General features: G+C 52.4%; 11 protein-coding genes across 11 annotated transcripts; 3 read left to right on the top strand and 8 right to left on the bottom strand.

Moving 5' to 3' along the window:
* Positions 1-785: 785 nt before the first annotated feature.
* J4E84_005011 (uncharacterized protein) lies at positions 786-1754 on the top strand (the record flags this gene model as incomplete). Its single annotated transcript, XM_049387611.1, has 2 exons — positions 786-884; positions 978-1754. 2 exons carry the CDS (start codon positions 786-788, stop codon positions 1752-1754), a joined length of 876 nt encoding a protein of 291 aa, XP_049244589.1.
* A 273-nt stretch (positions 1755-2027) lies between these two features.
* J4E84_005012 (uncharacterized protein) lies at positions 2028-2612 on the bottom strand (the record flags this gene model as incomplete). Its single annotated transcript, XM_049387612.1, has 2 exons — positions 2028-2574; positions 2605-2612. The coding sequence occupies 2 exons, from the start codon at positions 2610-2612 to the stop codon at positions 2028-2030; spliced, it is 555 nt and encodes a 184-aa protein (XP_049244590.1).
* Positions 2613-3269: 657 nt separating this feature from the next.
* On the bottom strand, positions 3270-4814 carry TUB4 (gamma-tubulin; the record flags this gene model as incomplete). Its single annotated transcript, XM_049387613.1, has 4 exons — positions 3270-3659; positions 3709-4098; positions 4157-4751; positions 4807-4814. The coding sequence occupies 4 exons, from the start codon at positions 4812-4814 to the stop codon at positions 3270-3272; spliced, it is 1383 nt and encodes a 460-aa protein (XP_049244591.1).
* Positions 4815-5144: 330 nt separating this feature from the next.
* On the bottom strand, positions 5145-6398 carry J4E84_005014 (uncharacterized protein; the record flags this gene model as incomplete). Its single annotated transcript, XM_049387614.1, has 4 exons — positions 5145-5711; positions 5763-5942; positions 5990-6177; positions 6230-6398. The coding sequence occupies 4 exons, from the start codon at positions 6396-6398 to the stop codon at positions 5145-5147; spliced, it is 1104 nt and encodes a 367-aa protein (XP_049244592.1).
* Positions 6399-7781: 1383 nt separating this feature from the next.
* Positions 7782-9770, bottom strand: J4E84_005015 (uncharacterized protein; the record flags this gene model as incomplete). The annotated part of the gene is made up of 1 exon (XM_049387615.1): positions 7782-9770. The coding sequence occupies one exon, from the start codon at positions 9768-9770 to the stop codon at positions 7782-7784; it is 1989 nt and encodes a 662-aa protein (XP_049244593.1).
* Positions 9771-10730: 960 nt separating this feature from the next.
* On the bottom strand, positions 10731-11788 carry J4E84_005016 (uncharacterized protein; the record flags this gene model as incomplete). The annotated part of the gene is made up of 4 exons (XM_049387616.1): positions 10731-11090; positions 11143-11278; positions 11339-11711; positions 11764-11788. The coding sequence occupies 4 exons, from the start codon at positions 11786-11788 to the stop codon at positions 10731-10733; spliced, it is 894 nt and encodes a 297-aa protein (XP_049244594.1).
* Positions 11789-12055: 267 nt separating this feature from the next.
* J4E84_005017 (uncharacterized protein) lies at positions 12056-13003 on the bottom strand (the record flags this gene model as incomplete). Its single annotated transcript, XM_049387617.1, has 2 exons — positions 12056-12718; positions 12773-13003. 2 exons carry the CDS (start codon positions 13001-13003, stop codon positions 12056-12058), a joined length of 894 nt encoding a protein of 297 aa, XP_049244595.1.
* Positions 13004-13534: 531 nt separating this feature from the next.
* On the top strand, positions 13535-14628 carry SPE3 (putrescine aminopropyltransferase; the record flags this gene model as incomplete). The annotated part of the gene is made up of 4 exons (XM_049387618.1): positions 13535-13565; positions 13633-13813; positions 13865-14253; positions 14351-14628. The coding sequence occupies 4 exons, from the start codon at positions 13535-13537 to the stop codon at positions 14626-14628; spliced, it is 879 nt and encodes a 292-aa protein (XP_049244596.1).
* A 1684-nt stretch (positions 14629-16312) lies between these two features.
* On the top strand, positions 16313-18256 carry J4E84_005019 (uncharacterized protein; the record flags this gene model as incomplete). Its single annotated transcript, XM_049387619.1, has 1 exon — positions 16313-18256. The coding sequence occupies one exon, from the start codon at positions 16313-16315 to the stop codon at positions 18254-18256; it is 1944 nt and encodes a 647-aa protein (XP_049244597.1).
* Positions 18257-20011: 1755 nt separating this feature from the next.
* Positions 20012-20686, bottom strand: J4E84_005020 (uncharacterized protein; the record flags this gene model as incomplete). The annotated part of the gene is made up of 1 exon (XM_049387620.1): positions 20012-20686. One exon carries the CDS (start codon positions 20684-20686, stop codon positions 20012-20014), a length of 675 nt encoding a protein of 224 aa, XP_049244598.1.
* A 760-nt stretch (positions 20687-21446) lies between these two features.
* On the bottom strand, positions 21447-22840 carry J4E84_005021 (uncharacterized protein; the record flags this gene model as incomplete). Its single annotated transcript, XM_049387621.1, has 5 exons — positions 21447-21900; positions 21956-22052; positions 22116-22424; positions 22478-22501; positions 22549-22840. The coding sequence occupies 5 exons, from the start codon at positions 22838-22840 to the stop codon at positions 21447-21449; spliced, it is 1176 nt and encodes a 391-aa protein (XP_049244599.1).
* Between the last annotated feature and the right edge of the window lie 4567 nt (positions 22841-27407).

A 27407-nucleotide genomic window follows, 5' to 3' on the forward strand; every position in this document is an offset into this window, starting at 1 on the left:
ACCACGGCTGCGGCTTTTCGCTTGGTGTTTTGCGCGTCGTCTCGAGGGTGTGGATATGACGTTTGTGGGTTGTGCACTTTTCACTATTTCTGATGTTATAGGGTTGGTTGAATGTTCATCCGAAAGGAGTTTTCGCTTTCGCCATCGCAAAAAGAAGATCTTTTCATAAACGCAAATGGCTACGGAGTACTTGGCCGAGAAAGACGGGGGGAAGGGCATACACGGGTCTGCATATCTGCGGCGTAGCCTCTCAACTGAAAACAAGTGGTGTGGTTACTATTCCTTTACTCATTAATGCTTATTTCGAGGTTAGCCATTAGATTTTCTATATAAAGGCTGTAGGAGTTAGATCCGGTTGGTTGATAATGATTAGATACTGTTCCCAAATCCGCGGTCGCTTTTCGGGTTGACAGCATCCTAGTTCGCAGGACGGGTACGTAAGGCCATCGCTGCCGCATCTGGTCGACTATTCGTGGGTAGCCCAGCCTTACTTGTTGCGGCCCGCCACAGTGTATACGCAAGACGCCGAGTCTCAGCGGGCTAAAGTCAGGCTGTCGGGTGTACCTTCTTGCTCGTTTTGATGCCTGACGAGGACACTATACCCCTTGAATTGATTGCATTTGCTGCTTTTGGTATTCAGAAAGAGTTGGTTGCGCGTGCACAGTAAAGAGTCAGGTTATCGTTGTTATCGGCATTATCAAAGCGAAAGAAGAGAAGGCAATATGGGATCCAGCAAAGCAGGGCAAACAGAAAGGAAGATGACGGCCGTCGAGAAACTGCGAAGCATGCTCGCGGATCCAAACAAGTTCCTATCCTGTCCCGGAGTATACGATGGCTTCACAGCGCGGATAGCCCTCCAAGAAGGCGTAGACTGTCTATACATGGTACGTCTCTCCCATCTCCCCATCTCCATATCCACCAACACCCCCCGCACGATATCAAACAACACCAAACGAACCCAACTAACACATGTCCAGACAGGCGCAGGAACAACAATGTCCCGCCTCGGCGCCGCCGACATGGGCATAGCCACCTTCACAGACATGCTCACCAACGCCAGCATGCTCGCCTCCCTCTCGCCCTCGACCCCCCTAATCGCCGACGCAGACACCGGCTACGGCGGGCCCGTCATGGTCGGCCGCACAGTAACCTCGTACATCCGCGCAGGCGTCGCCGGCCTGCACCTCGAAGACCAAATCGTGAGTAAGCGGTGCGGGCACCTCAACGGCAAGCAACTCGTCGACATCGAGGAGTTTGAAGCGAGGATCCGGGCTGCGAGATTAGCGCGGGAGGCAAGTGGCGGCGACATCGTCATCATCGCTCGAACGGACGCATTGCAAGGATTCGGGTACGAAGAAGCCCTACGCCGTCTCCGTGCGGCAGTCGCTCAGGGCGCAGACATGGCGTTCCTGGAAGGCGTGACAACCGCCTCGGACGCGCAGCGCATATGCTCAGACCTAGCTCCCACACCTTGTCTCTTCAACAGCGTCCCCGGCGGCGTGTCCCCTGATTTCTCAGTCGAAGAATGCAAGGCCATGGGGTACAAGCTTGCTATTTTCCCGCTGCTGGCTTGCGAGGTTGTGTATCCTGCGGTTAGGAGGGCGGTGCAGCAGATGAAGGCGGGGCATGTGGAGAGTGTGGAGGGGGATGGGAAGAGGTATGGCCCGAGGGAGTTGTTTCAGGTTTGTGGGTTGGATGAGTTGATTGAGTTTGATGTTAAGGCTGGGGGGTTGGGGTATAAGAATGGGGCTTGAGGGGGGTGAGAAGGGGATGCATGATTGCTGCATGATTATGAGAGGTGGAGAGGCTTGGAGAGGCGTTGTTCTTGCGTTGGAAGGAGGTAGGAAATGTGCTGTATACCACTCATCGTTTTGCATTCCGGTTTAGTTTCGAAGAACGTTCATTTCTGTTCAAATATGACTTTCATGGTGATCTCAAGACCTCCATCCCCTAAAGCTACTGTACAACCATCCTTTACAACACCACACATATCCGCAATCTCCTACACCTCTCTAGGTTCCTACCCCCTAGATACCCCACCTCCTCCCAATCCTCTCAAACACACACCTCAAATCCTCAATCTCCCCCCTAACCTTCTCCAGCTCCTCCAAAGGCTTCCCCTCAACCTGGCCCCTCCTAAGCTCAAACTGCAGCCTTGCAATCTCCTGGATAATGGCGAGGGTGTTATTGTAGTCTGTGTTCACATCGTGAGTCGCCGCCTCTCGCTGCCCAAACGCCTTCCTAAAATTCTCGATCTCGTGCTTGTTGGCAGACGGCATTGTATGCCGGGCTGATAGATTTGGTGGCGCGTGCGTGACGGAGATGCGAAGGGTGGGGATTGTGTCTGTTGGAGTGGTAGGCTGAGTGGGTGGTGGAGTAGTAGGACGGGTGGGCGTAGTAGTTGGTGCCGAGTCCGCGGTGGATCTTGGTTTTAGATCCGATGATGCTCGTAGACGCGCGTGGTAGTGTTCGGAAATGGGTAGGTCCGCATCGTGATCGCCTTGCTTGGGACCGCAGAAGTAAAGGGTGCGGGTTTGCGTGGAGAGGGCGAAGATGGCTAGGGGGCCAACGACTCTGGAGTTGGTGATGGAGCGGATGCTTAACGCGAACATCTTGGGTGAAAGCTTTGGTGTCTTGGGCTGTTCCTACGGGGTGTTGTGTATTTCTGTGGTTGGTTGATTTGGTAGTGAGTGTAGTCGTAGGCGAGTAGGTACAGTTGATTTACTACGGCGTATTTTATGCGGAGAGGACTGCGTACACTTATACGTATAGAAGTGAAGCCTTGCTGTTCACTTGTGGAATCCAACGCACTGACCTGTGGTTATTTCCATTGAAGTGATTTTGGTCAGCAATAGAAATGCAAGAGAATGACAATCACCACAGCTTTCCAGTCACGGTACCACGGTGAATCTGCTACATGCCTACAACCACACAGTCAGTGGATTGGTTTCTTGAATTAGCGATCCGTGGTAGACCTCGATGGATCGATTATCTTGCGCTCGCTACCATACAAACTCCTGGCGTTCTCTTCAAATCAGTCCGCCCTTACAGAACTAGCAAGAGCCGTGATATCTTCCACCATGATGACCACAATCGGTACGACGATTCGAAGAATGTGGAAGATGATAAATTTCAGAATCACGGTAGGTCTGTAGCCTACGTTGCATGTCCGCCAACGCCGCGAAATAGACTTGAAAGTCGGGTACCCTTGACTCCACTGCACCATCCAATGACGCCGATGCCAAATCCAATAACTGCTCAGGTGACTTCTAGCCGACTCTCTTGTCAGCTTCCTCGTCTGCAGGCGGCGCCGTCTCTTTGGTCAAGTAGTCGGCATCCTCAGCCTCTTCATATTCTGCAATCAGACCTTGAACGACTTCCTTAGCTTCGTCGAACTCGCCGAGACCATCCTTGAAGGGCACTTCACGCTTGTAGCTTTCAAGGAAGGCGTTGCGTTTACGCAGGGTGGAGTATTGTGCGACTATGCGCTTGAAGAGGGTGGCGATACCCGTGTGATTTGCAAGCATGAGCCCGGAGACGCGGTGCGAGGAGGTCACGTAGGGCGACTTCTTGGTCAGCGCAACTTGAATGGAAGCGGGGCCCCAGGGTATAAAGGTAGCGAGACGTCGTTCGCGAATGCGCATAAGCGATTTGTGTACCTGAATAGTCAGTGAGCTAGATTCAAGCGGTCAACAGGAAGGAACATACATCTGAGGGATCCGCTTCTCCCTGGATGATGTTCAGGATAGACATGTAGCAGCTCTTCTTGGTGGGGTTGGTGGAGACCATGCGGTTCTTAGGCTGCAACAGTCGTCTCATGACGTCCAAGACGGTTGTCTTGCGAACCGTCTTGGCCTGCTCTACGTTCTCGCCAGAGAAGGGGGTGTATGCAGTCATGAGGAAGTGACAGCGCGGTGTGGGAATGAGCGATGCGACGATTCCAACGAGATCGTTGTGCATGTATCCGGGGTAGCGAAGGGTCGTGGTACTGGCAGACATGACGGTGGACACCAGCTGGTTGGTCTGCTCGAACGACGGGTTCATAACGTGCAGTCGGTCTGCAGCAATCCTAGTCAAGGCTCCGTTGTCCAGGACAACCTGGGAGGTCAGTATGAATATATGCAAGTACACTGGGCAAGTACACTGGGCAGCTTACCACGGAGTCTGCATTCTGCGTCAGCCTTCTCATGCTCAGCAGACTGTTGTATGGCTGGACCACTATGTCGCCGTCCTGCGTGTTGGGGAAGACACTGTACGTCTGGATGAGCTTCTTGGGGAACCTGTCGTTGAGGCGTTCGAGCATGTAGGAGCCGAGACCCGATCCCGTGCCGCCAGCGATGGAGTGCAGCATCATGAAGCCCTCGAGCGAGTCGGAGCCGTCTGCCTCGCGATCAATCATGTCCAGGATGTCCTCGTGCACCTGCTCGCCCATGCTGTAGCCCATGCCCCAGTTGTTGCCGGCGCCGGTGCCATCCTTGTGTATGTAGAAGTTTTCGGGGTTGTAGATGTTCTTGTAGGCGCTCGACTGGATCGAGTGCAGCACTCTGGGCTCGAGATCCAAAAGAATGGCGCGGGGGATGTAGCGGGTGTCGTCGGACTGGTAGAAGAATACGTCTTTGCGGTCGCCGCCCTCGGTCGCGAAGTCCTCGAGGTTGCCGTCGCGGTTGATGCCGTGTTCCTGGCACAGCTGCTGCCAGAACTGCTGCCCGACGCTGTTGCCGCACTGGCCCGCCTGCAGTGTTATTATTTCTCTGATACAGATTAGCTACACCATGTGACCGCAGTCTGAGATATACGCGGGCGTACCTGGGCATCGTGGTGGTGGTCAGCGACGTGGTGGGATGCAGACGCGCTCTGGGCGGGGTGCACGCGTCGGGTCGCCAAATGTTTGGACCCTGCCGTCATAGCTCTCTCCACAACACCATTGCCTTAACACCACCCCAACCTAGGAAAAAACTGAACAGCCTGGAGCCTACGTTGACGTTGGGTCACCTACTTTGCAAGGATTTGGGTCAACGTAGTCTACAAACCTGTTCAGTTTTTTTCTTGTATGAGGTGACACCACCATGCCAATCCAAATACTCGCCACTCTCACGACGACACTACATCTTCTGAATGTTGTTCTTGATATTCGCGTACTTAGTCTATTGCTCCTCCTCTTCTTCCCTTATCCTGACTAACGACTTGCCCTGGAACCCAAAATAGCACTGGAACAAGAAGGTATAGATCAAGCAGAAGAAGTTGTACCGCAGCACATCCAGCCACATCAGCAGCGTCACGCCGTCCTTGGTTCCCTCGTGCCATGACCTCCGAACCTCCAGAAATAGCTTCGGGTCGTCCGTCACCACGCCGTCAAGGCCCTGCCGTATGTCCCAACGCATCCGGCTCTCCGAGTTCACCGTCCATCCGTACACGGGCCGACCGTCGCTCTGAGCTCGCCGTATGAACATCCTGCCCCATGGCGTCATGAGAATAGCCTGGGCCATATTGGACGAGACGTTCGGCACACTGAAGAAATGTGACGCAATGAGTGTCGAGAAGCCAATATGCGAAATCGAGAAGCCGGGCAGATATCGCGAACATAGCGGGAGAAATTTGGCTGCCCAGCACCCAAGCACAATGCGCTTACTCCACGGTCTGGATGGAGCAGCAGGCACGCTGTTGATTGTTTCACCAATCAAGCGCATCACATCGTCGGCATCGTTATCGAGCTGTATCGCGTGAGCAATTGCTTGTACAACTCGGCTAGCACAACATAATACCTTGATATCGAGCAAAACCCAAATGTCTTCCAACCCAGGTTGCGCAAGATACTCGAGCAAATCAATAAGACGAGGCATCGGCTCATGAGGTGCTTGCAGCGTTCTCAGCTTGCTTATAAACTCATAGTCGCAATCTATAACTTTTTCGGGCCTGCCAAAGCATCTTCTTAAGTTCCTATCCTGCAGAAGAGTCAGTATACCATCGGGGTAAAATTTGATAAACTCACATGCGACAATACGACTACACCATCTTTCGTCAGATGTATGTCTGTCTCAAGAGCATCTGCGCCTGCCTCGACTGCTCCTCTTAACGAGGCCATAGTGTTCTCGGGGTGCTTAGCCATGTACCCTCGATGGGCAATAGCCTGTGGTAACCGCCTGCCTGACACATCTTTACGCGCAAACGCAAACGTCGCTATCCAGCTGGTCAATTTACATTCGCCACCAGGACTCAGTAGGTTTCCTACCTGCGGGGAACTTGGTCTTCGGGCCGAGTAGTGGCTGCTCTACAATCTTGTCGAGCTGCTTCGTGAGACTCTCAAACACCGGCGGTACTCCTACAACCATCTTTTTCTTCTCGAGCAATGGCGTTTGCACGTCGAACGCGCAGTCGGTGTCTATCCTGACCTCAGACATGACGATGTGCTTCTAGCGTGGCGGTTCCGAAAGCGGACGGAGCGGAACCTTTGGGTAGCGTGGTATTCGGGGAATGTACAGCGAAGGACAACGAACGAACGTATGCGCGACTTCAACGTGAGGACAAAAGATACCGATCTATAACGGCAAACAAACACACAATCTCCCTCTCCACACATCCACCCGCAAGGCAAATTTGCGGCGCGGGATCTCTACGATCCATTCCCTACGTTCGGCCGCCGAACGCGCCCTCTCTGGCCGCAACACACAGCAAAAATGCGCCGTGCAGCAGGACCCATCATCCCAACCCACACAACTGCACTCCAGGATACCGAATCCGTCCCAGAATCAGCCACCCACATTACCTCAACGGGCATAGGTAGCTGCAAATTGCAGACGGATGGAGACACAGCCTGTCCCGCATTGGCTGGCAAGCCAGGCTAAGCTTCGTTCCAAGATGGAGCCATCGAGCTCCGGATGTATCAGCTCCCGGGCGCCACTAACAGTTGGAGTTGCAGGTATGCAACTCCCCTTGTCTCAGCAAGTTACGTGTCAGATAACGCGATTGTATGATGTGTTATTAGAAAGTGGGAGAATCCCTCTCTCCTACGCAACATCATGCGTCTTTTACCGCCCGGCGTAAATGAACACCGCGGACAGCGAAGGATGGTACTGTCAAGCTGTCAAGGTTGGTGAAATTCCATCAGATCCGGTGCCATGGTTGATCTACCGCTAAATGCGCGTGGCGCGTCGATCAGGTCCTGGCTGGCTTGCTCTTGCGTGCAGCTGCTGTGCACGCATGCCGCACGGGTTGCTGTCTGTCAGGAAGATGACTTTCCCGTATGCACGGCACGTACATGTCATCCTGTTGTATGCAAGGGTTTTGGTAAAAATTGCGCATGCCGTTGACCGCTCGGGCGTGGCGGCGCGGGCATGCGGATGTTCTAAGATTACCTATCTAATCGCTTCACGTGGATCTTGCGTGTGTATCTGGATCCGCCTTTTTTCGCAGACGCGGGGCCGATGCGGTGTTTGTTCGCGCGATGTAGTGGTGATCTTGGTATTTTGGCGGCTTGCCTGAGGCTGAGTCTGAGGATAGTGGGCGGCCTTAACTAAGACCTCTTCAAACGGTTCCAAGGTCTTGCACGCTGATAGTACTGAAGATAGACATGTTCGACTTCGAGCAGCTGACAACAGGTTTCAAAAGAGTCTGTATGGAAGAGACCGTTGGCGTACATTGTTAGGGCGGTGATCTCGCTTCCAATTCTCAAAGCCTGGCGAGAGCCTGCCAACATGCAGTAGCTACTTGATTAGTCGTCGTACTGCCAGCCATGCATTTTGTGCTATCAATCAAGCAAGCACAACACAAACGACTCTTCACACCTAAAAGATATCAAGATCCTCAACCGGCACAGCAGACCCCTCCTTCCCTATATCCTTCGTCATCTCACCATACATAGCACCATCCAAATACGTCTCCCCAATAAGTTGATATCCTCCTTTCTCAAGCGGCCTTAACACCACCGGCACCTTACACCCCAGCAATACAACAACCTTATCCCCCGGCTCTACAGTAGAAGAACCAACCCCGAGATACCCTCCCTCAGTCGTATAAACAAACCTCTCGTAGCAAACCTGACCAGCGCTATGCTCAAGCGCAGTCCACAGCGGGTGAAACGGTGCTGGGACTGAGAAATCAAATTCGTGCCCTTCCTCTGAGGATCCCGAACTCGACGCCTGCGCTTTGTTTTGTGCGTCTATCAGGCCCGCCTCGACATGCTCGTGTAGTTCCACGCCATCCAACTTCAGATTGCGCATACTGCGCCATGCACGCTCGAAACCTGACGCGCGCATGTAGAAAGGAAGGGGAAGAGGTTGGGTCTTAGGTTGACCTTCATCAGCCTCGTACGGAGCCGTCGTTTCTCTCAGCTCGTGCCACCGTTTCGCGAAGATGGTGTTGAATTCCCGTGGAGGCGCGCCCCAAGCACCCATTCGATTCGTGTGGGCGGTGACTGTCCTCAATAACGCTTCAAACGCACCGACTTGCGTTCCATACGCGTTCTTCTTACATTTCGACTGGCGGAGAGACGTCGGTTTGTCAGTGGCTGTCCACCACGGATCGCCCGCGACGCCGTCTACAGTATCGACCACAAGCCCTTTACACCTCAGAAAGATACCCTCTTCCATCTTCTCGCTCGAAATAGTCGCAACAGCAGCCGCACCACTCGCCGCATCAAAAAATGGCCATTGCTTCCCCGTAAACAGCGAGCAAAGCATATACTGCGGTTTCGACGGTCCCCAATCGGGTAGCCATGACGGGAGTGCATATGCATAGTGCGTCCGCGGTTGCATTCCCGCCAGATAAACAACATAAAGATCCTGCTTCTGCCGTATAAATTCCTTGAGGAACGTAAACCAGATATCCTCCGCCTGAGCATTATAATCCGGTGGACACAACTGCACCAACTCCGTCACTGAGAGCCCTATCTTGGCAAACAAATGATCCCGCGGATCCGTCGCATTGGTCAATCTCGTCATCTGCAGCGTCGCTAACGCGGAAAGCTGTTCGCCTTGTTGCAGCCGTCGACGCAGACTCATGAGATTGCGCGCTGGATCGAGGACGCGCGGGTTGATGTCCACGGCGCGTGTTAAAGCTGTCACGCGTTCGTTCTTCGAAGGCGTGAATTCCATGAAGATGAGGTGGTCGGCTGCCTCGAGGGCATCGGCGGAGAGGCGGCGCGTGCCGCAGATGAAGACGACGTCTTTGGCGAGCGCGAACTCTTGTACTATCCAGGCTCTTTTCCACCAGTTTCGCGCCATGAGGGCTCGGAGACCTTCCCATGTGGGATATGTATCTGGGTGCATGCCTTCGTTTCCAAGCCATGGGCCGATGTCTACTTCATCAGCGCGACTGGCTAGGTCGGTGAGGAAGTCCATGGCTAGATTACTTCCTTTCGCCGGTGGGCCGAGCCAAGCCCATACATTCGTTGCGTTGGAGAAGATCTGTCGCATGAGCGTGACTTGGATGTTGCGCTCAGGGATGTTGTTCTGGTCTATACACAGGGCATCCGCCCAGATACACTGCGGGACTTCGAGACGGATAGACCGCAGGGCTTTGGCTAGATTCTGGTGTAGGAACGTCTCGTGTCCGTCTACATCCACAGACTCGAGTACGTCGTTGCTATTGTAGTCGTTTCCTTCGAGCTTGGACGCCCAGGTATACGATAGTGCGGCGTAGGATGCTTCGGGGTTGTATACATTATCGTGGAAAACGTGCACTCTGAGTGGAGCTGTTATTGACACTGCAGGGATGAGGATGAGCAGCCGAAACTCGTCCTGAGCTAGAGGTCGGTACTCTAGTAGCGAAGACATGATGATGCGTGCCGTGGAGCTGGCGGTATGCTACTACTAGCCCTGGGATGGCGGTGGGTCATTGCTTCTAAACCCGGGTTGCTGGGAGGCTAGGTCTTTAAACTAGGTGGACACGCGTTGGTGTCGTCTGGCTGTTTGCGGGGAGAGGCTCAAGTGCTGACGGGCGTAGGTGGTGTGATGTCACAGATGTGTGTTACACGAGGAGCTGCCTACCTAGGTACGTTCAGCCTTGTCAGTGTAGAGAGATTATTGACTGGGGCTCGAGGTGAAGCCACAGATGTTGTGACGAGGCATTCCTGACATTTTTCCGTTTGTTGACGTAGAGTTGATGGACTATGCTATCGTGACGTTTACCCCACAGTGACTGTGAAGGACCCTCGTGCACGGGCCTTCTTGATATGGATTAGAGACATCATGCAAGGCTGAGGCAAACCTATCTTCGCCCCCACACTCTTGTGTACAGCTGAGTTAGTGGAAAAATTATAAGTGCTTTTAAATCGTCCCTCTTCTCTGTACCCGGAGGGATCCATTGAGTGAATATTCCGGTAGCTTTGACAGCTGCTAGAGATAACAGTGACATGGGTAGACAGTAGCATCCTTGTATGGTGTCCGGAATGTCAAAGGGGTGTAGAGATGACGGGTGTTTGCGCTGCAGTCAATTCCGTTACAAACCGTTGCATATGCGTTACACGCACATGTTTGCAATGTCGTCTATTTTTTCTTACGATATTCCTCATTTTCATCATCGCTATCGGATGCCCACGTACCGGCAGCCTTCAAGTCTTGCACCGTCGGATGCGTAAACATATTCGTGATATTTCGTTCCACAGTCGTGGCGTTCCGCTTTTCCTAAGTAGCGCCGTCGAATGTTGTCTCTCCAGGCCTGATCTTGGGCTCAGTAGCATCCACGTCTTGATACACCACTCCTGTAGACACCAAGTGCGCAAAGGCGTCCTCCTCCTATGAAGCAACCTCGAACTTTGGTGTGTACTTTGCGGCGGCACTGGCAAATTCGGCCTTCTTGCTCGCCCAATCTGCGACTGCCCTGTGCTGTGGGGCGGAGGTTTGCAGCTGTGACTTTAGTTGTTCAGTCTCTTCCTTCTTTCCCAGCAGTGTGTTGAGGACGATGAGGTTTGCGATTGTGTCGGCCGAGGTGCCGTCGATGGAAATGGCTTGTTGGAGAGCGGCTTCGGCTTCTGGGAGGCGGCCGAGGTGGATTTCCGATACGGCCTGTGCGACGAGCGAGTGTGGAGAGGTGGATTGAGCGGTCGTGGCTAGTTCTTCGAAGACGTAGAATGCGGACTGGTACTTCTCGCCGCCCTGAGTGATGTTAGTGCCATGACATGTGACAATGATGGATTAGGGGACCTACCTCGCGCATGCCAACCCAGCTCTCAGCAATGTTGACCAGCAGACTGTCTTGTGCCCATTTCCGTGCGCGCTGGGCCTCCTTTGCGGCCAGATCTGTGCGGTTTTGTTGGAGGTGGATTTGTACAATGAGTGCTACGCTGTCCGAATGTTAGCCATGATTTCCAGAATAGTCCACGCAGAGAGAATGTCCAACGTACGCATCCAAACTGCCCTGGTGCTTGCTCAGCACATCAAGCGCAGCCTCCGTCTCGCCCGCCCTCTCCAAGACAATGCCCGCGCAAAGCTGCACTGTCAGGTTTTCCTGTCCATGTTGCTCTGCCAGCTTTTTCGCCTGGTCTACTACGTCTTTGCCCTGCTCACAGTCTGCCAGTAGCTTTACTGCGACCAGATCTGGAGTCTTCTCGGATGCGAGCTCACTGGAAACGGCTTGTGCTTGGCCTAGCGCGATTTGGCTGCGGAGTTTGAGGACGCGAACGGGCAGCGCATTTGACGCGGAAAAGGACGACGTGTCGAAATCGAGGACTTGCTGGTAGGCGCCGGCATGGAAGGCCGAGTGGATGTTTATGAGCTCTGGACAGTCGTTAGTGGGGCTTGAGCTGGCGTGGCTGGCGATCTGACGAACCTCCTTCGGGCGAGTAGGGGTCCATGGTTGAAGTATGTGTGAGGTGACTTTATTGAGTGAGCGACGGGAAGATTTGGTATCAATGGGCTATGGATTGGAGATGCAATCGTGTTGAAGCCAGATTGAGTTTGGCCTGTCTGCTCGGACCCTGGATGACGCTCATTGGCTGCTGCTCCGCAATCCCCATATAGCAGCTACCATCATGTCATCAGATAGAGGGAGATGCATACAAATGTATGTGAACCAATGACTGTATCTATCAACACCAAATACTACCCCTAACGATAAGCCGCTACACCCGACGTACAGTAAAGGTCATGAACCTTGTACCGGCAGGCACAAGCTTCGTCTTCATCCTCTTCGATAGATCTTCTTCACCAAGTACAGCTTCAGCCTTCCATTCCGTTCCAGTTTCCTCCCCGACCTGCTTCCACATGCTCGCCCAGGACTCTGGATTGTGCCAAAAAGCAGTCTGCTCTTTTATGAGGTGTGAGAAGCTGCCGGCTTCGGGCTTGCCACCTTGGCGTCCAACGATGAGACTTCCAGCCACTGGCCTCAACAGTTGGACCACGCGCTTAGCTGCTTTGACCTGACCGTCCCAATCGAACAGGTGGAAGAATGAGGCGGCATTGATCATGTCCATCTTGCCGTCTACCTGCTTCAGCTCCGAGTCGGCGTCGAAGATGTCGGCTTCCATGAACTGTGTCTGCAGAGTTGACTTGTCGAGGAACAGATCATAGCCAAAGCCCCAGAAGTCTGTTTTGACATCGGACGCGTACGTGTTCTCCGAGGGCGCGCCGTTGTGCACCAGCTTGCGGATGTCCTGGCCCATACAACATCCAAGGTCGAGGAATTGCTCCCCGTCCTTAATGCGACTGAGGACTTCCTGGTAGGCCGGGTTCTTCTCGATAGAAAAGTTCAAGAAACCCCAATTTCCCAAGCAAGGATACGGGAACTACAAGATCGTTAGTACAGCTCGCTCTTGTTGTGCATGGCAGACTAGACTCACGACCGAGAATGCTTCATCTCTCACACGTTTGATATGCGTGATGATGTCCGCTGCTGGTACCCTGCTGTAACTTTCGAACAGATCTCTCGTTTCCGGACTAGGCTCTTCAAGTTGCTTCGTGTACCATGGTAGTAGCTCAGGATCCTTCACATATGCCTTGGTCGCGACAACTTGCTCTACTCTGCTGCGTTCCTCCTGGGCTGGGTCTTGCACTGGAACGACTTCGGTCATGTTTGGGCTGCTTCTGAGTGATACCCAGTGGTAATGAAACTACGTGTTGATCTCATTGTGAGCGTTGTGTCCCGGCTCTTTATGCTCCTCCTACCTGCAGTCTACACCCATTTGCGTGTTAGTATGAACCTTGCAGGCTGACGGCCGCCCTCATTGTCAGCACTGCTTTAGCCACCCTCTACATCAACTCGGTGTCGCATCCGCGCCGTCTGTCCGCGAAAATCACGCAAAGGAGGGACGTGGGATGGCAGGCATGAAGTGCAGACGTGAGATGGAGATAATGCTACCCAATGTAGATGCCTTGCGGCTGGACCTTCCCGGGATGATGGTGGGGGATGGCGGGGCAGGTACGGCGCGCGCGACCAGTGACGTGCATAGGCCTAGAAAATTGTGCCCAACGCAAACACCAGCAAAAACTCCGCCAACCTGAAGGTCCCCATATATATCCGGCGACAGCTCTGTCAATCTTCTGTTTACTCCCGTAGATCACCTTTCCTCTATACACCTTTTTCTACACACAAATCCTTCAAGATGCCTGCCATTGAACACCCTACCATCAAGGGTAAGTAAACTCGACTTTTACAGCAGTCATACAATCACACCCTTTCAATTGCTGACATTCGGTATAGATGGCTGGTTCCGCGAGATCTCCGGCATGTGGCCCGGCCAGGCCATGACCCTCCAGGTCAAGGAGGTTCTTCACCACGAGAAGAGCAAGTACCAGGACGTCCTCATCTTCGAGTCGACCAACTACGGCACCGTCCTCGTCCTCGACAACGTCATCCAATGCACCGAGCGCGATGAGTTCTCGTACGTCACAACCGGATGGGAATACGGGGACAATGGTTAATAGTAGAACAGATACCAGGAGATGATCACCCACTTGGCCATGAACGCCCACCCCAACCCCGAGAAGGTCTTGGTCATCGGTGGTGGTGACGGTGGTGTCCTCCGTGAGGTTGTCAAGCACGATTGTGTCAAGGAGGCCACTCTCTGCGACATCGACGAGGCTGTCATCCGCCTCTCCAAGCAATACCTCCCCGGCATGTCTGTCGGCTTCGAGCACCCCAAGACCACCACCATCGTCGGCGACGGCTTCAAGTTCCTCGAGGACAAGAAGGGCGAGTTCGACGTCATCATCACCGACTCTAGCGACCCAGAGGGTCCCGCCGAGGCTCTCTTCCAGAAGTCCTACTTCGAGTTGCTCAACGGTGCGCTCCGCGAAGGCGGTGTCATTACCACCCAAGGTTGTAAGCCCTCTCCTAGTCCGCTCAGTTCACGTCCACTTTTCGACCGCCATGCGCCGGAAAGGTGCTGCTTTGGTCATTGGCTAACATTCTTGTATAGCCGAGAACCAATGGCTTCACATGCCCCTCATTGTCAACCTCAAGAAGGCTTGCAAGGAGGTCTTCCCCAACGTCGAGTACGGCTACACCACCATCCCCACCTACCCCTCCGGCCAGATCGGTTTCATGGTCTGCAGCAAGGACGCCAACCGCGACCTCAAGAAGCCCCTTCGCAGCTGGTCTACCGAAGAGGAGGAGCAGCTTTGCAGGTACTACAGCAAGGAGATCCACGAGGCGGCTTTCGTTCTGCCCACCTTTGCTCGCAAGGCTCTCCAATAAGCGTCTGGCTTGTCGAATTTCTTTTCGTTACGACCTCACTAGATACCACGATATGTGATGAATATCAAAAGACTGTAAAGTCATACCCAACGAAACATCGATACTTTCGACTGCATACGCTCAGGCATGATTGTTCTGCTAACTAGTAACGTTCTACACCAAGCCGGCGACATGACAGCCACAAGCGCCTGGTTACTTCTTGCGCTTCGGACCGCACCCCACTTGCCAGCGCACAACAATGCGTCCAGCTTTCAGGACATCGGCAGTTGAGGCTCTCGGACGCTTAGTGAGAAATGGTGCCTGGGCAGGCTGTTCTCATGCGCGAGTTTCAGCAACCAGCTTGAGCCCTGAGGCAAACACACAGTCGCTTGCCTGTGAGTGGACAGAAACGACACGGAGACGGGCCCTGCAACCATGTCGGTAGCGGTTATGAGCCCACTTCACTCAATGTTCCACGCGACATGTGCCGTACACGCTTGCCACATCTCCATTCCATGTCTTAGCCATGCGTGGCGTATGAGGTCTGTGGGCCATCGGTACTAACGGCAGCAATGTCATGCAGTCCGCAATCGCCCGGTAGACGTGTCAAAGAGGTCTACATTTAGCGAGGAGTGAGCTGTCTCGTCTAAAACTCTCCTGTACCAGATGAAGATTCGAAGCAACCGATTACTGTTGGCTGCGGACTAGGCCACGTTGGGTCGTTTCGTCCTCCAAATGATCTCGCTAGTACAGCCGACAGATGGCATAACTTTTGCGGTGATGCGATTCGTACTGAATCACGATTACAATTCCCCTTGACTGTAGTACCCGCTGTGGCTTTGTAAACGAAGTGTGGATCAAACACGGAGGGTGTCGGTATGATCCGACAACTGAGACCCGTCGGTGAGCGAGCGCTTCTCGACCATGATCCTCAGGGTCATCGAAGGATTCTGTCAATCCAGCGGTGTGGCCATGCTGCGGAGCGTGCCTGCGAAGACAGGATGACAGGAACTTCTGGGCCGTTGTGATCTGTGTCAAGATCGCGGTTTGGGGTGAAGCGTCGTTCTATGTTTGGCAGATGCTCCGGCGTGGACCCACGAGTTTGTGACACGCGAAGTGTCACAACGTTGCCGGCGGGCTAGCCGCTACAGATGGCGGAATCTTTGGTTTGAGGCTGGCGCATGGGATCGTGATGTGGCACTGCTCCATAATGGCGGTGGCAGAGATGTCATTGAGACGGAGAGTGAATATAGTAGGTCTCGCATCGTGCCTAATACCTGCCTCAAGCTGCACCACTGTCTTTCCCCCACCTGCGCCTTCGCTCTTTCGGCCACGACACCGTCGTGCACACTTCACGTTTTCTTCTTCTTCTTTTTTGTACAAGGTCGAGCCGGGCTCTTCCTTCAATATAATCTTTACTTCCACGACGGGTTACACGATCACCGTTAGCAGCCATCACACAACGTTACGACTCGCGCCCATGCAGTAGTACAATCCCTCGCTTCCTTCCTCTCCTTTTCATTTTGCCTGGAGCATTTATTACCTTTGACCGAACTGTCTGGACACGTTCATCTTTCGCTGTACATACTTTGCGAACACATTTGCCGCCGCAACCGAATAACGACGCCGATTAATATCGCACTCGCCAACCTGCACACCAAGCGCGCTTAACGAAGCTCGATCACTAAGACAGAATCAAGCGACGATGTTATCGGCAACATACCAGAATGGGGAGCCGTTTAGTCCGGCCAAGGTTCATCCGCTCCTGTCCCCACAGGCGCCCAACTCAAGTTTCTCCGACCTTAACCCCGTCGATGCCGATGCCTCATTTAATAATCCCACCCGCCCAGAGTCTCCACAGCCTCCGCAGACCAGCGTCCACTGCCCCCAGGACGCGCCGTATAATGCATCGGTAGTAACGCAAGAAATTGGCGGTACGCCCGCTGCAACACAAGATCCAGCCAGTCTGACATCGGACGAATCCTCCCGCAACGACGACCCCACCGTTATCACCAAGTCCTCGTCCATCGAGAACCTCTCCGTCCTCCCGCGCGTGCCCTCTTTCGGCGAGCATCGCATCCGGAAGCACCGCAAGAACGCCTGCTCCATCGACTCTGCGATCCCCCGCCAGACCATTCTTAAGGCGTTGCAGTCTCGGCCACCACCATCGTCGACGTCACAGTCCATGGACACCGCCATAATGGAGAGCGCAGGGAAGAGTGCGCGCTCAAAGAGCATCACGCACTCGCAACTCGCAAAGGCGCTCAACGAGCTGGAACTGCACTCGGCCGACCTTTCCGCCAGCAAGATGGCTGCGCTCGCATCACCATGCTTTTTCCACAAGAAGTTTGACAAGGCCGTGAACCTTGGAAAGGTCATGGAGGAGATGAGCGATGCCGAGGACGACACGATATCGCATTCGAGGCTCATGCAGACCGCGAACAGCGTCCGTGAGGTCTCGAAGCAGTTGCAGCGCCGACCCATCAAGATGACGGTGCGCAATGTCATGATTGTCACCAAGGCGCGCGACAACAACCTTGTATACCTCACGCGCGAATTGGCAGAATGGCTCATGACGACCTCGCGCTACGGCTCAGACGTGGGTGTGAACGTCTACGTAGACCACAAGCTGCGCAAGTCGAAGCGCTTCGACGCAGCCTCGCTGTTGGCCAAGGACAAACGCTATGAGAACATGCTCCGCTGGTGGACACCAGATCTATGCTGGGAAACCCCTGAGATCTTTGACCTTGTCCTTACTCTCGGTGGAGACGGCACCGTCCTCTTCACCTCATGGCTCTTCCAGCGCATCGTGCCACCGATCCTCTCCTTCTCACTCGGCAGCCTCGGGTTCCTCACCAACTTCGAGTTCGCACAGTACAGGCCCGCGCTCGACAAGATCATGTGCGAAACAGGTATGCGCGTGAACCTGCGCATGCGCTTCACATGCACGGTATACCGGTACCAGAAGAACGCCGCGGCCCAAGGCTCACCCTCGCACATTGAAGCCGAGCAATTCGAGGTCCTCAACGAGCTCGTCATCGACCGCGGCCCATCGCCCTACGTCTCGAACCTCGAGCTCTACGGCGACAACAACCTGCTCACCGTAGTCCAAGCCGACGGCGTCATCTTCTCCACGCCCACGGGCTCAACCGCCTACTCCCTCTCCGCAGGCGGCTCGCTCGTGCACCCAGACATCCCTGCCATCCTCCTCACCCCCATCTGCCCGCACACCCTTTCCTTCCGCCCCATGCTCCTCAACGACAGCATGCTCCTCCGCATCGCGGTGCCCCTCAAGTCGCGCGCAACCGCCTACTGCGCCTTCGACGGCAAGGGCCGCGTCGAGCTCCGCCAGGGCGACCACGTCACCATCGCCGCGTCCCAATACCCTTTCCCCACTGTCCTCTCCCAGCCCACAGAGTGGTTCGATAGCATCAGCCGCACGCTACGCTGGAACTCGCGCGGCGCGACACAGAAAGCGTGGGACGGTGATGAGGACGGCGAAGAGGCGGAGGAGGAGAAAGAACCGGATTTCGACATCGACTTTGATAATGATGACGTCGATCGCGATTCTGGATACAGTGCTGAGGGCAGCACGGTGGATGGCAGGGGCAGTCCGATGAGGAAGGGTGTGGTGCTGCCTTTCTTGTAGGCTTTGTCATCCCCTTGCCTGCCTGTGAAAGAGGTGGATGTGTATATGACGGACAGGGGAACGTTGTCTATTCTCTTCCCACTGGTCATCCACTCACGCATCGTCATTGCTGCTTGGGCGGGTCCCGGTGGTTTCCTTTTTGGGTTGTGTATATGATGGTCGTTTGGATAGACGTCAGTCACATAAGCATGCATCTTTCGCACAGCATTTTTTCACGTCATTCGCTTGCGTTGGTTTGTTGGTGAGCGTATATTGCGAGAGCTATGATATCCTTAGAAAGCATGTAGATGAGTTTGGTGGTAGTAGATACTAGATAGTCGTGGTGGTGGTGATGAAATGGAGACGTGGTTGGTTTGGCGCTCTTGCCTGCCTTCCTTTGGCTATGATGTGTTCTTGTTCTTTCGATATGTCTCATTTTGGCTTTTGAACATCTACCTGATTATCAAGCTTGTCTCTGAGCGCATCATCTACAAGCGCGTCCGCCAACCCGGCGCCCCAGCCCGCGCATGTAGATGGTATATGCAATCATTCTCTGCGAGCACCTCTTTCCGTGCGCGATTACCATTATCATAGCCTGTATGGACGAATGCATGGGTGGTCTCCAAGCCGGATCCTTCCGATGTGTCAAGTATGGCGGTGGAGTGTCTTCTCTGGAACCGTGGTACTGCAACGGAAAACCGCAGAGAACCAGGTGACTGTCACGACCGGATAAATGTTATCCTGCTGCCTACATGGCATACAGAAAAAAATAAAATTCAAACAGCTCATATACCCATAATCATCTCCCGAGGTCGTCTTAACTATCAAAACTACCCAGTCTCCCCATAATGTCGTTTCTTCTACCCATGATGCGCACACACATCTTTAACGCCTCACGCCCACTTTCGCGGCAACTACTGGCATCTTCTACAATGCCTGTTCTAAGCCTACTTCCGCGACAACTACGACTGGCGTCCTCTTCTGCAACGCCCGTCTCGAAACCCGTTGCAAAACGCATCGTCCACAATCCAGCACTCCACTGCGCCACCTGCCCCTTTACAGCACACGAACGTGTCTACCTCAAAGCGCCTCTTACCGGAGGACCATTCCTGCCAGACGACAGTTTGGTCAAAGCAATCGAAAAACACTACCTCACACGCGCAGCCACTCCGCCAACAGACTACTCCGGCGCCGACAGCGAGAAAAACTACAATGCTCGTACCCAAAGCCTCGAAGCTGCCCGCCGCGAAAGGGAGGATTTGATAAAGAAACTCCTCATCAAGCAACTTGCTGCAAGGCATGAGGTATCTGAGCGCGAGGCGAAACAGGTTGTACGGAGTCTGGTGCATGATGTTGAAAGCGTCCGCGAGCAGACGCAGCGGCGGGAACGGCGGGAGAAGGGATGGCAGAAGAAAGAGCAGAGAAAACAGAGGGACTACGAGAGAGAGGATCGTAGGACGTTTCGTCGTGTGTTACTTGTACATGGTATAGTTTTAATCGGGATATGCTACTTGTTCAAATCGCTATGAGCGAAGAGATGGAAGTAGGTGATGATATGGACGTTGATTGAGACTACCAAGACATAGAATTCAGTAAAGGTGGTGGTCGTGGTGGGATTGGTTGGTAGACTTGCAGTCATACACTTCACTCAAATACACTTTAGTCCTGGGAAGGTTTGCGCTTGGTGAGCGTTGCAACTGCCCTCTCGCAGGACTGTAACTTCATTTTCTCTGTTCTACCCGTCTCCTACACCTAGACGTAGTCTATTATTTCCATTCATGTGCATCCCACATCCCAGTGTGTTCCTGGCAATGCCTGGTTGGAGATTTGCTCAAATGTGAATATATCCATCTCATTGTAAAAGTCCAAAACCTCTGTCGGTGGGATAGTGAACCATCCAAAGTATCGCTGCGGACCAACCCGGGAATTCTTTGGCACAGCAGCAACAGGGTCATACTTCGCGTCCGCAACTTTCAGCAGATTGAGGTCAGGATCTTGTAGCACTTGAGCATCCGCCACCATGAATATAGCGGTGCCGAAGTTCATGCGCTGTGACCCCCTCATCGGCTGGCCCCCACTTCCTTCCCGATACACTTGCCGGAGGTCTTCCAGTGTCAATCCGTTCAAGGTGGTGGGAAGGGAACGAGCATCGAGTCGAAACCAATCCCTTGCTTTCTTGACAGCGTCAGGCTTCTTGTCCGCCTCCTCTAGTTCGGCGAGACCTTTTCCTACACCGTCGGTGATATCTTTGAGCAGCTTTGTCCACTGCTCATCAGATCCAGGGCCATAATATGTTCTGTAGATCGTGTAGCCCCAATGCTCCAGAAACTGTTCCATAAATTGTGCTTTATCCTCTTGCGACTTGTCACCCCAATCTTCAGGGTACGCATGGAGCTGGTCCACTCGTGGGTACTGGTACAGGTGGTCGAAAAATTTTGTAATCCCTTTCATAGCGGCGGGGAATATAGAGGTGAGGAGTGGCTTGGGCAGATGTGTACGTATGAGTGGGTGTTGGTAGACGTATATGGTTTCTGGAAAGGCGAAATAGGTGGAGTTGAAGTAGTAAATAAGAGCAATCTGTTCAGCATATTAAGACGCTATCATCAGGGGTGTTCCTACCGTTGCAGCCTTGCGCTAGTATCAGATAGGTTAGGTGGTATGTGGCACGGTAAACGAAGCTGATGTACCAGGCTACTACATGCGCATGGCTACAAGCTCTGACGAATGCCGCAGGTGTCTGGAGCATAAGTGGAACTTCTCGATGATTAACAGAGTGAGAAATGTGCATACGAAGTCATGAACGTTGCTTGCTGTGTTGAGGTGGAGTGAGGTAAAACGGAAGAAAGGTTCCACCGCTCGTTATCATTACTATTAGATACAGCGACATTCTAGCCAAACTATGGAACAAGATGATCTTACTACTGCCATCCTCAGCAAATGACCAAGTCGTTCCTCCTGTATCGGCTGCACACCATGTCCCAGCATCCTTGTCGTGGCACAACCCAATGAGTTCGTTGAAAATCCGTACAAGTACTCCATGCTGCAACCCTAAAGTCGGCTCAAAGTCCCAGAACTGGTGCGGGCACCGGTGTCATCGAGTACTAGTCGATTGGATGGATTTCCGCAGCGCAGTTTGCCGCGATACGAAGGCTTCAGCCGTATTGCATCCATCATCGAAGCAAGTATTGCGAAGAAATCGATCGAGTCTACATCACCAATGGCCCCGCTTCTCTACGAGCACAGCCTCATCGTCAGTGTGATAACTCTCTGCAACCTCTGTCGCGCCGTCCAAGCTCTTCGTCTCGGGCTCCTCAATGACAATCACCGGTCGATTCGTCCCACTATAGCTGTCCGTGTTCCCCTTGGAGATATCCACCTCGACACGCGAAGGTTGACGCCCCCTGTTTGGGAATGGGTTGGCCTCGGATGTCACGGTGTAGTGTGTCGTTGCCTTGATGTTGCCGACGCTGCCGAGCTGGACACTGCCGCGATTGGAGACGAAGGTGTTGTGGTAAGATTCCGATGCATAGGTAGACGGGTCCTTGAACTCGTGTACTGCACCGGTTCGGGTGAAGTTCGAGATGGCAATGCGTCTGATTAGGTTGGCCATGGCCATTTCGATGTTGAGCTTGACGAGGTAGCATAGCGAGTGAAATTGGACGTAGCTAAGATGGCGAATCGTTAGAATGGAGCTAGACAAATAGGTGAAGAATGACTCACACGAAGGCTTTGGGAATAGCGGTAGCGGCGATAAGCATGATATCCATTAGGATTGACAGAACGATGATGCGCTGGTTGAATTGAACGATTTTGTTGTCTAAATGTAAGCGTAAATGTCAGCGATGACCTTGTAGTGTAGCATGCGCATGGATTGGCTTACACTTTGTGAGACCGTTGCGGATCAAATTGTTCTTCACCATTCTCAAGAAGTACCAGTTGAGCGCCAAATCGATAATGAGGAACAGACACTTCTCAGTGCGATCCCAAGCCGCTGAGATGAACTCCCAATAGTGGCTAATTTGCATCCGGGCTGGGATCCAAATAATGAAGCCGCTGATGATCACTACCGTGATATAGACAGTTACTGCGATAAAAATGTTGTCGCCGTGCTTGCGGTTAACATCAATAACTCTGATGCGATTGACGATAATCTGGAAAAGAAGCATGACCTGGAAGCTCCAGCAGGCCACTATGCAGCATTAGTACAGTAGTGGAAGGATCAATTCGGTAATTGAAACTTACAGATTCCAAAGTAGAAAGCAAAGCCTGCTCTTTATCAGCTCAGTGTTTTCGAGGGCATGGATGATACTCACTCGCTGGAATGTGTTTTAGCACATGCAGATAGCCAACAAGACCCAACGCAAAACAAGCCCCCAGCTCCAACCAGGCCATCCATAAATAAGGACTTCGAATCGGAGTTTTAGCCAATTTGGTTTGATGGTAGATCTGCCACAAAGCAAGTATAACGTTTGCCAACGTGAGGGCCCATGGAATGGAAGCGACAAGGACGTCGAGATTGGTGAACTCGTCTTCTGTGTAATCGGGTGAGATGAGTGGTCCCCAAGGCTCGCTCACGACACCGGGTCGGTAAAGATCGTTCAGCATGGCGTCTACTGGAGGCGCTCTCGTAGCGAATGAGTGTTGTTTGCGACTACGAGAGTGGACTGGATGCTGCTCAAGATACAGATGCTGGCCCGCGAGGCATAGTTAAAGGATCTCAAACACCATCTGCGGAGATTCTCCCGAGTTCATGGCACCGACAAAGTTTAGCCATGCACGATCTTGATGGTATTTGTGGGCGGGAAGTTTAAACATGCACCATCATGATGGTGCCTGTGGACGGGAATCGGCATCTCGCCAACATAGCGTCGATCGGAACTACATCCGCTGCCACGTGCTGGAGAACGTCTAGAACGTACTCTGGACTACTTTAAGCTTTTGACGAATGCGAAAGTTGCTACGGTGCGAGTCTTGTATTAGTCTAGAGATAGAACATTGTCGGGGTTATCTCTTAACGTTTTCAACAGGGCAACAGATGACGACAAGTTAATGTGGCTGGAGACGTTGGCTTGGGCAGTCGGCAAATGCCTAGCGTCACTGTCGGGTGAATGTCTACATTCCTACCCTCCAACCTATCCTCAAGGAGCGCAATGGAAACAAGAGACATTTTGGGTAATGGGGCGTGTCAGAAATCCCTTGATAATGGTAGTATTGCTGCTGTTGCTGCCTCCGTTAGACCGCTCCTACCCTGAACGCTCGTCATTCAACTGTCACTCGGCATCAATAGGAAAGCCCGGCAACATGCTATTTTCCCCAGCAGCCCAGCGACATCATCATGAATTTTGCTAGTTAATGGCCCCTGAAAGTCTTTTGAGGCTCAAATCCGACCAAAAAGGCAATTATCAGGTACACCATCGGACCCCCGAGGCGCGCTACGGTGGCTCACATCTCGGCCTGACACGATCCGGGGTCCTCCCGAGGTCTTTCAGGACGCACGTCAACCCTGTCCAAATCAGCATGTGCCTGAAGTTTCACGTGGTAGATACTCGCCAAAGGCAGCATACTAATGTAGTGTGGCGTTGGAACATGCGGGTAGATCCTGGGGAACAGTCCGCCTGTGGCTGATTCGTCACGAGGAAGACACCTAGGTAATCGGTGGCGTAATCGACAGGAAGTCGTTGAAGACCCAAAACTCCGAGTCGCGTGGATATCTGAGAACAGTTGGCCGGCGTCCCAGTCTGGCGCTCATGGAGAACAGCCCGCTCGCGTCCCATTCGCCATAAGATGACGCGGACAGGTCGGTGGCGTAATCGACAGGAAGTCGTTGAAGGACCCAGACTCCGGCTTCCGTCGCCGAATATTTGAGAACCCGTTAGCGGCCGTCTACCAGCACGCTAGAACGACTTACTCCCCCATCTGGGCGCGGCATAAATCGCCGAAGGCCAGTGAAGGTAGGTGTAGTCGCGTTCACTACCATCGCCAGATGCGTTCTTCGTGTTTCGTATTTCGTGTCTCCGTCAGACCCAGAACGCTACCAGAATGCAGTTGGGCGGCAGCCACCAAACTACGACATGCTAAAAGTCTTGCGAAATACGAAATACGACTGCACCTGGTGCTACTATACCTAGTCGTAGACCCGTTCACGAACCATCTGTTTGACTTTCTCATCTGTCTGTTAATCTTATCAGTGGCCTCGATCTACGTTCAACCAAAGTTGGTCCAGCGAATTTGTCAACACCCCATCGGCGCTTCAACATCCCTAGTTCAACCAGCCATGACAAAATCCTATCAAAGCTATCGCAATCATACGGCGAACCAAGATTTCTTCTTAGAAACCAGCCCGCACTAAATTCATGTTCCGACCAGAGCTAAAGGCGCACGAAGGGTGGGCAATAGACATACGATGTCATGGACGTTGCTCGTTGTCTTGAGAAGGAGAGCAGTCAAAGTGGAAGGAGGTCCCTAAACGCCTCTAAACCTAATCTAAGTGCTACAAAACATCGTTCGTGAAGAACATGGCAGTATCTGCTTCCTGGTTCACACGTTTTCTCAGATCTTTCGGCGCTGCTCAAACACCAATTTGGTATAGGAAAGACACCACCAGCGCGGAACGATCTCCATCGAGCTGAGATCTTTGATTTTTGGTAATCCGAAAGAAAAGATAATCAGCTTAAAGTTTGTGAGAAAAGAGCGTGAAGAGGAGTGCTTATATATCCGGCTAGACACGCTAGAAGGAGTGAGGAGTGAAGCTGTTGCTTTGTACTCTAAAAATTGACATTCCAGCGTTCCGATGTACGAGCACTCCAAACTCTCTCCGCTGTCATAACCACGTTTCTCTGATGGTTGAGTGGTCTGCATACACTATTTTAGCACAGCGAAAGCACCGAAGTGGCCTCAGTCCTATACAACCTGACAGACAAACTTTTGGTAGAAATGAGGAGAGAAGAGTTTACTGAAGGTTTGAAAAAGACTGCGCAGAGGAGTCGACTTTTATATCTCACTAGCTTCAATGGAAACTAAACTCTAAATTGAAGTACCGTCTAGTCCCATGGAATTGAGATCGTCGAGCCGGGTATATACACTACCTGAACAGTACTTCAAAAGGATTCATATAAGGGTTGTTACTAGTTTCGAAGTTTCGATATAGGGAGTAAGTCTGCGGTGTTTTGGTGGACGCAGCCCATATCTACGTACTCGATGTTTATGGAGCCAGCGGCTTCTCACACTCTTTTCAAATGGTGTAATCTTGCAGAATACCTGCAAATATCACCATGGTCGTTTCACAATCGGCTTCGAGTCATGAACATCGAGACTAAGGCTTTAAGACCATCCGCGCGCGCCACAACATGAAGGCTCCGGTTCGACTCTTCCTTTTCCGACATGTTGAACAATTTACCGACTGGAAAAGGCGAAACATGCGCGCTTGTATCCTTGATTTTGGGTGCCAATCAGGGAAGAGAACCGGAGCACCGAACGACATGAAGCGTTGTGAAGTTCTTTTTGGTAATAACTCAGCTTTTCGCTGAAGATAGTGTAAAGGAAGAAATCAGTGCACTTGCGGTAGCAAGAATCTTTTATATGTCGCTCGCGCTAACACCAACATAGCGAGCAGGCAGAGTCTGAGATGTAGCGACATGAAGGCGACATATGGATCTTTTAGAATGTAGGAAAAGGTCTCAACCCCATGACTCCATCTTGTGTCGATTTTGGGAAAATAACTCCCACAGCATGGATATCTTCCATGAGAGTTTTGGAAGCAAGTGCGCAATAGAAACGTTAAGAAGTCCTCTCCATCAGTATTCCGAAGTGGTGTTTTAGGTGTACGGATAAGTCGAGCCAGCGAAGCACTCCGCAGCCCATGCGCAGTGAAGATGGGTCTTTTGATCGTCCGCGGCAGGATTTCCATATTGCCTTCGATTCGATCCTTTCAACCTCTCTGACCATATCCATAGTGGCAATCGATTTTGCCGACTCGAACAGCACGGACAGGTCATGCGTGTACCTGTGGTCGGTTTTGAAACTCATGTCGAGAGGCAAGATTCTCGCGCAGACATGTCATGGCTGGACATTTATTTTGGTAAAGCTTCCTTCTTCTGTAAGGTGATGAGGAAGAAGAAGAGAACCAAATCGAGGGTTTATATACCCAACAAGAAGACCAGGGAAATACGAGCAAACCATGAACGGATAATGTAGACTTTTTGATCGGCATAAGACACTGCTTGGCAAGCATTGGTGCAGGCCATGTAGACTTTAGAAGCTGGTTTGATGTCGCGAAGCATCACCCAACACGACATGTCTCTGACAAAACTTATTTTTGGGAACAGCAGCCAAAGGTCGCTCATGCTACGTCACTCTTCAGTTTTGTATTTTTGGGGTTCGAAATGAGAAGAGCACGACTGTAGTTTGTACCCGGGCGCGAGAGCCGAGTCCATTGGTACGTAGTGCAGGATTTTTGGAAAATATTGGAAGAACACAGACTGGCTCCGGACATGAAATAATGGAGGAGAAATTTTGGTGTCCACAATGGACTAGAGAGCGATGAAGGAAGTAAGAAGAGAACAGCCATACGACAGCTTTTATACCCGTCAAGCTAGCTCGCTGGTAGCTAGATCGGGCCCGAAGCTTTTCTCATCGTATTGTTCCATAGTGATTTTAGTCGAGAAAAGCAGCCGCCCATGCAGCAGTCGTGCGTGGTTTTTTCCAGACCCGAGAACCTCTCATAGCATTCTCGTAGATCCATTTTTGCCATCTCCGTCTCTTGGAAAACCCGCAAAGCCAAAGTCTTTCCCATGAAGGAATGATAAACTTCTTTCAGAAGGAGCAAAGACCATGGGGGTTCAGGAGGCTTTTTTTAGTAATCACGTCGAAGTCTGGAATTCAGTTTGGTTGTGGTAGAAAGCTGAGGAAGGCAAGGAAGAAGCCATGACACTGCTGGGAACGTTTTTGAATGAAGCTTTGGAAGAGCAGGACAGCAGACAGACTCATCAAACTGCGGCGGCGGCATTTTGATAATCTTTTAGAAAGTGTGCGATGAAGAGAGAAAGTATGTAGGAGACAGAAGGACGCTTTTATAGCCAACACTGCGTCACGAGACCCTCACGTGGAGCATGAAAAGACACGTTCGTCCATCAATACGGAACGAGCGAGAAGCAGGAAGCAGGAAGGACGGGTC

This window comes from Alternaria hordeiaustralica (assembly GCF_023758085.1).
Source record: "Alternaria hordeiaustralica strain BMP 2776 chromosome Unknown scaffold_8, whole genome shotgun sequence".
NCBI lineage: Eukaryota > Fungi > Ascomycota > Dothideomycetes > Pleosporales > Pleosporaceae > Alternaria > Alternaria hordeiaustralica.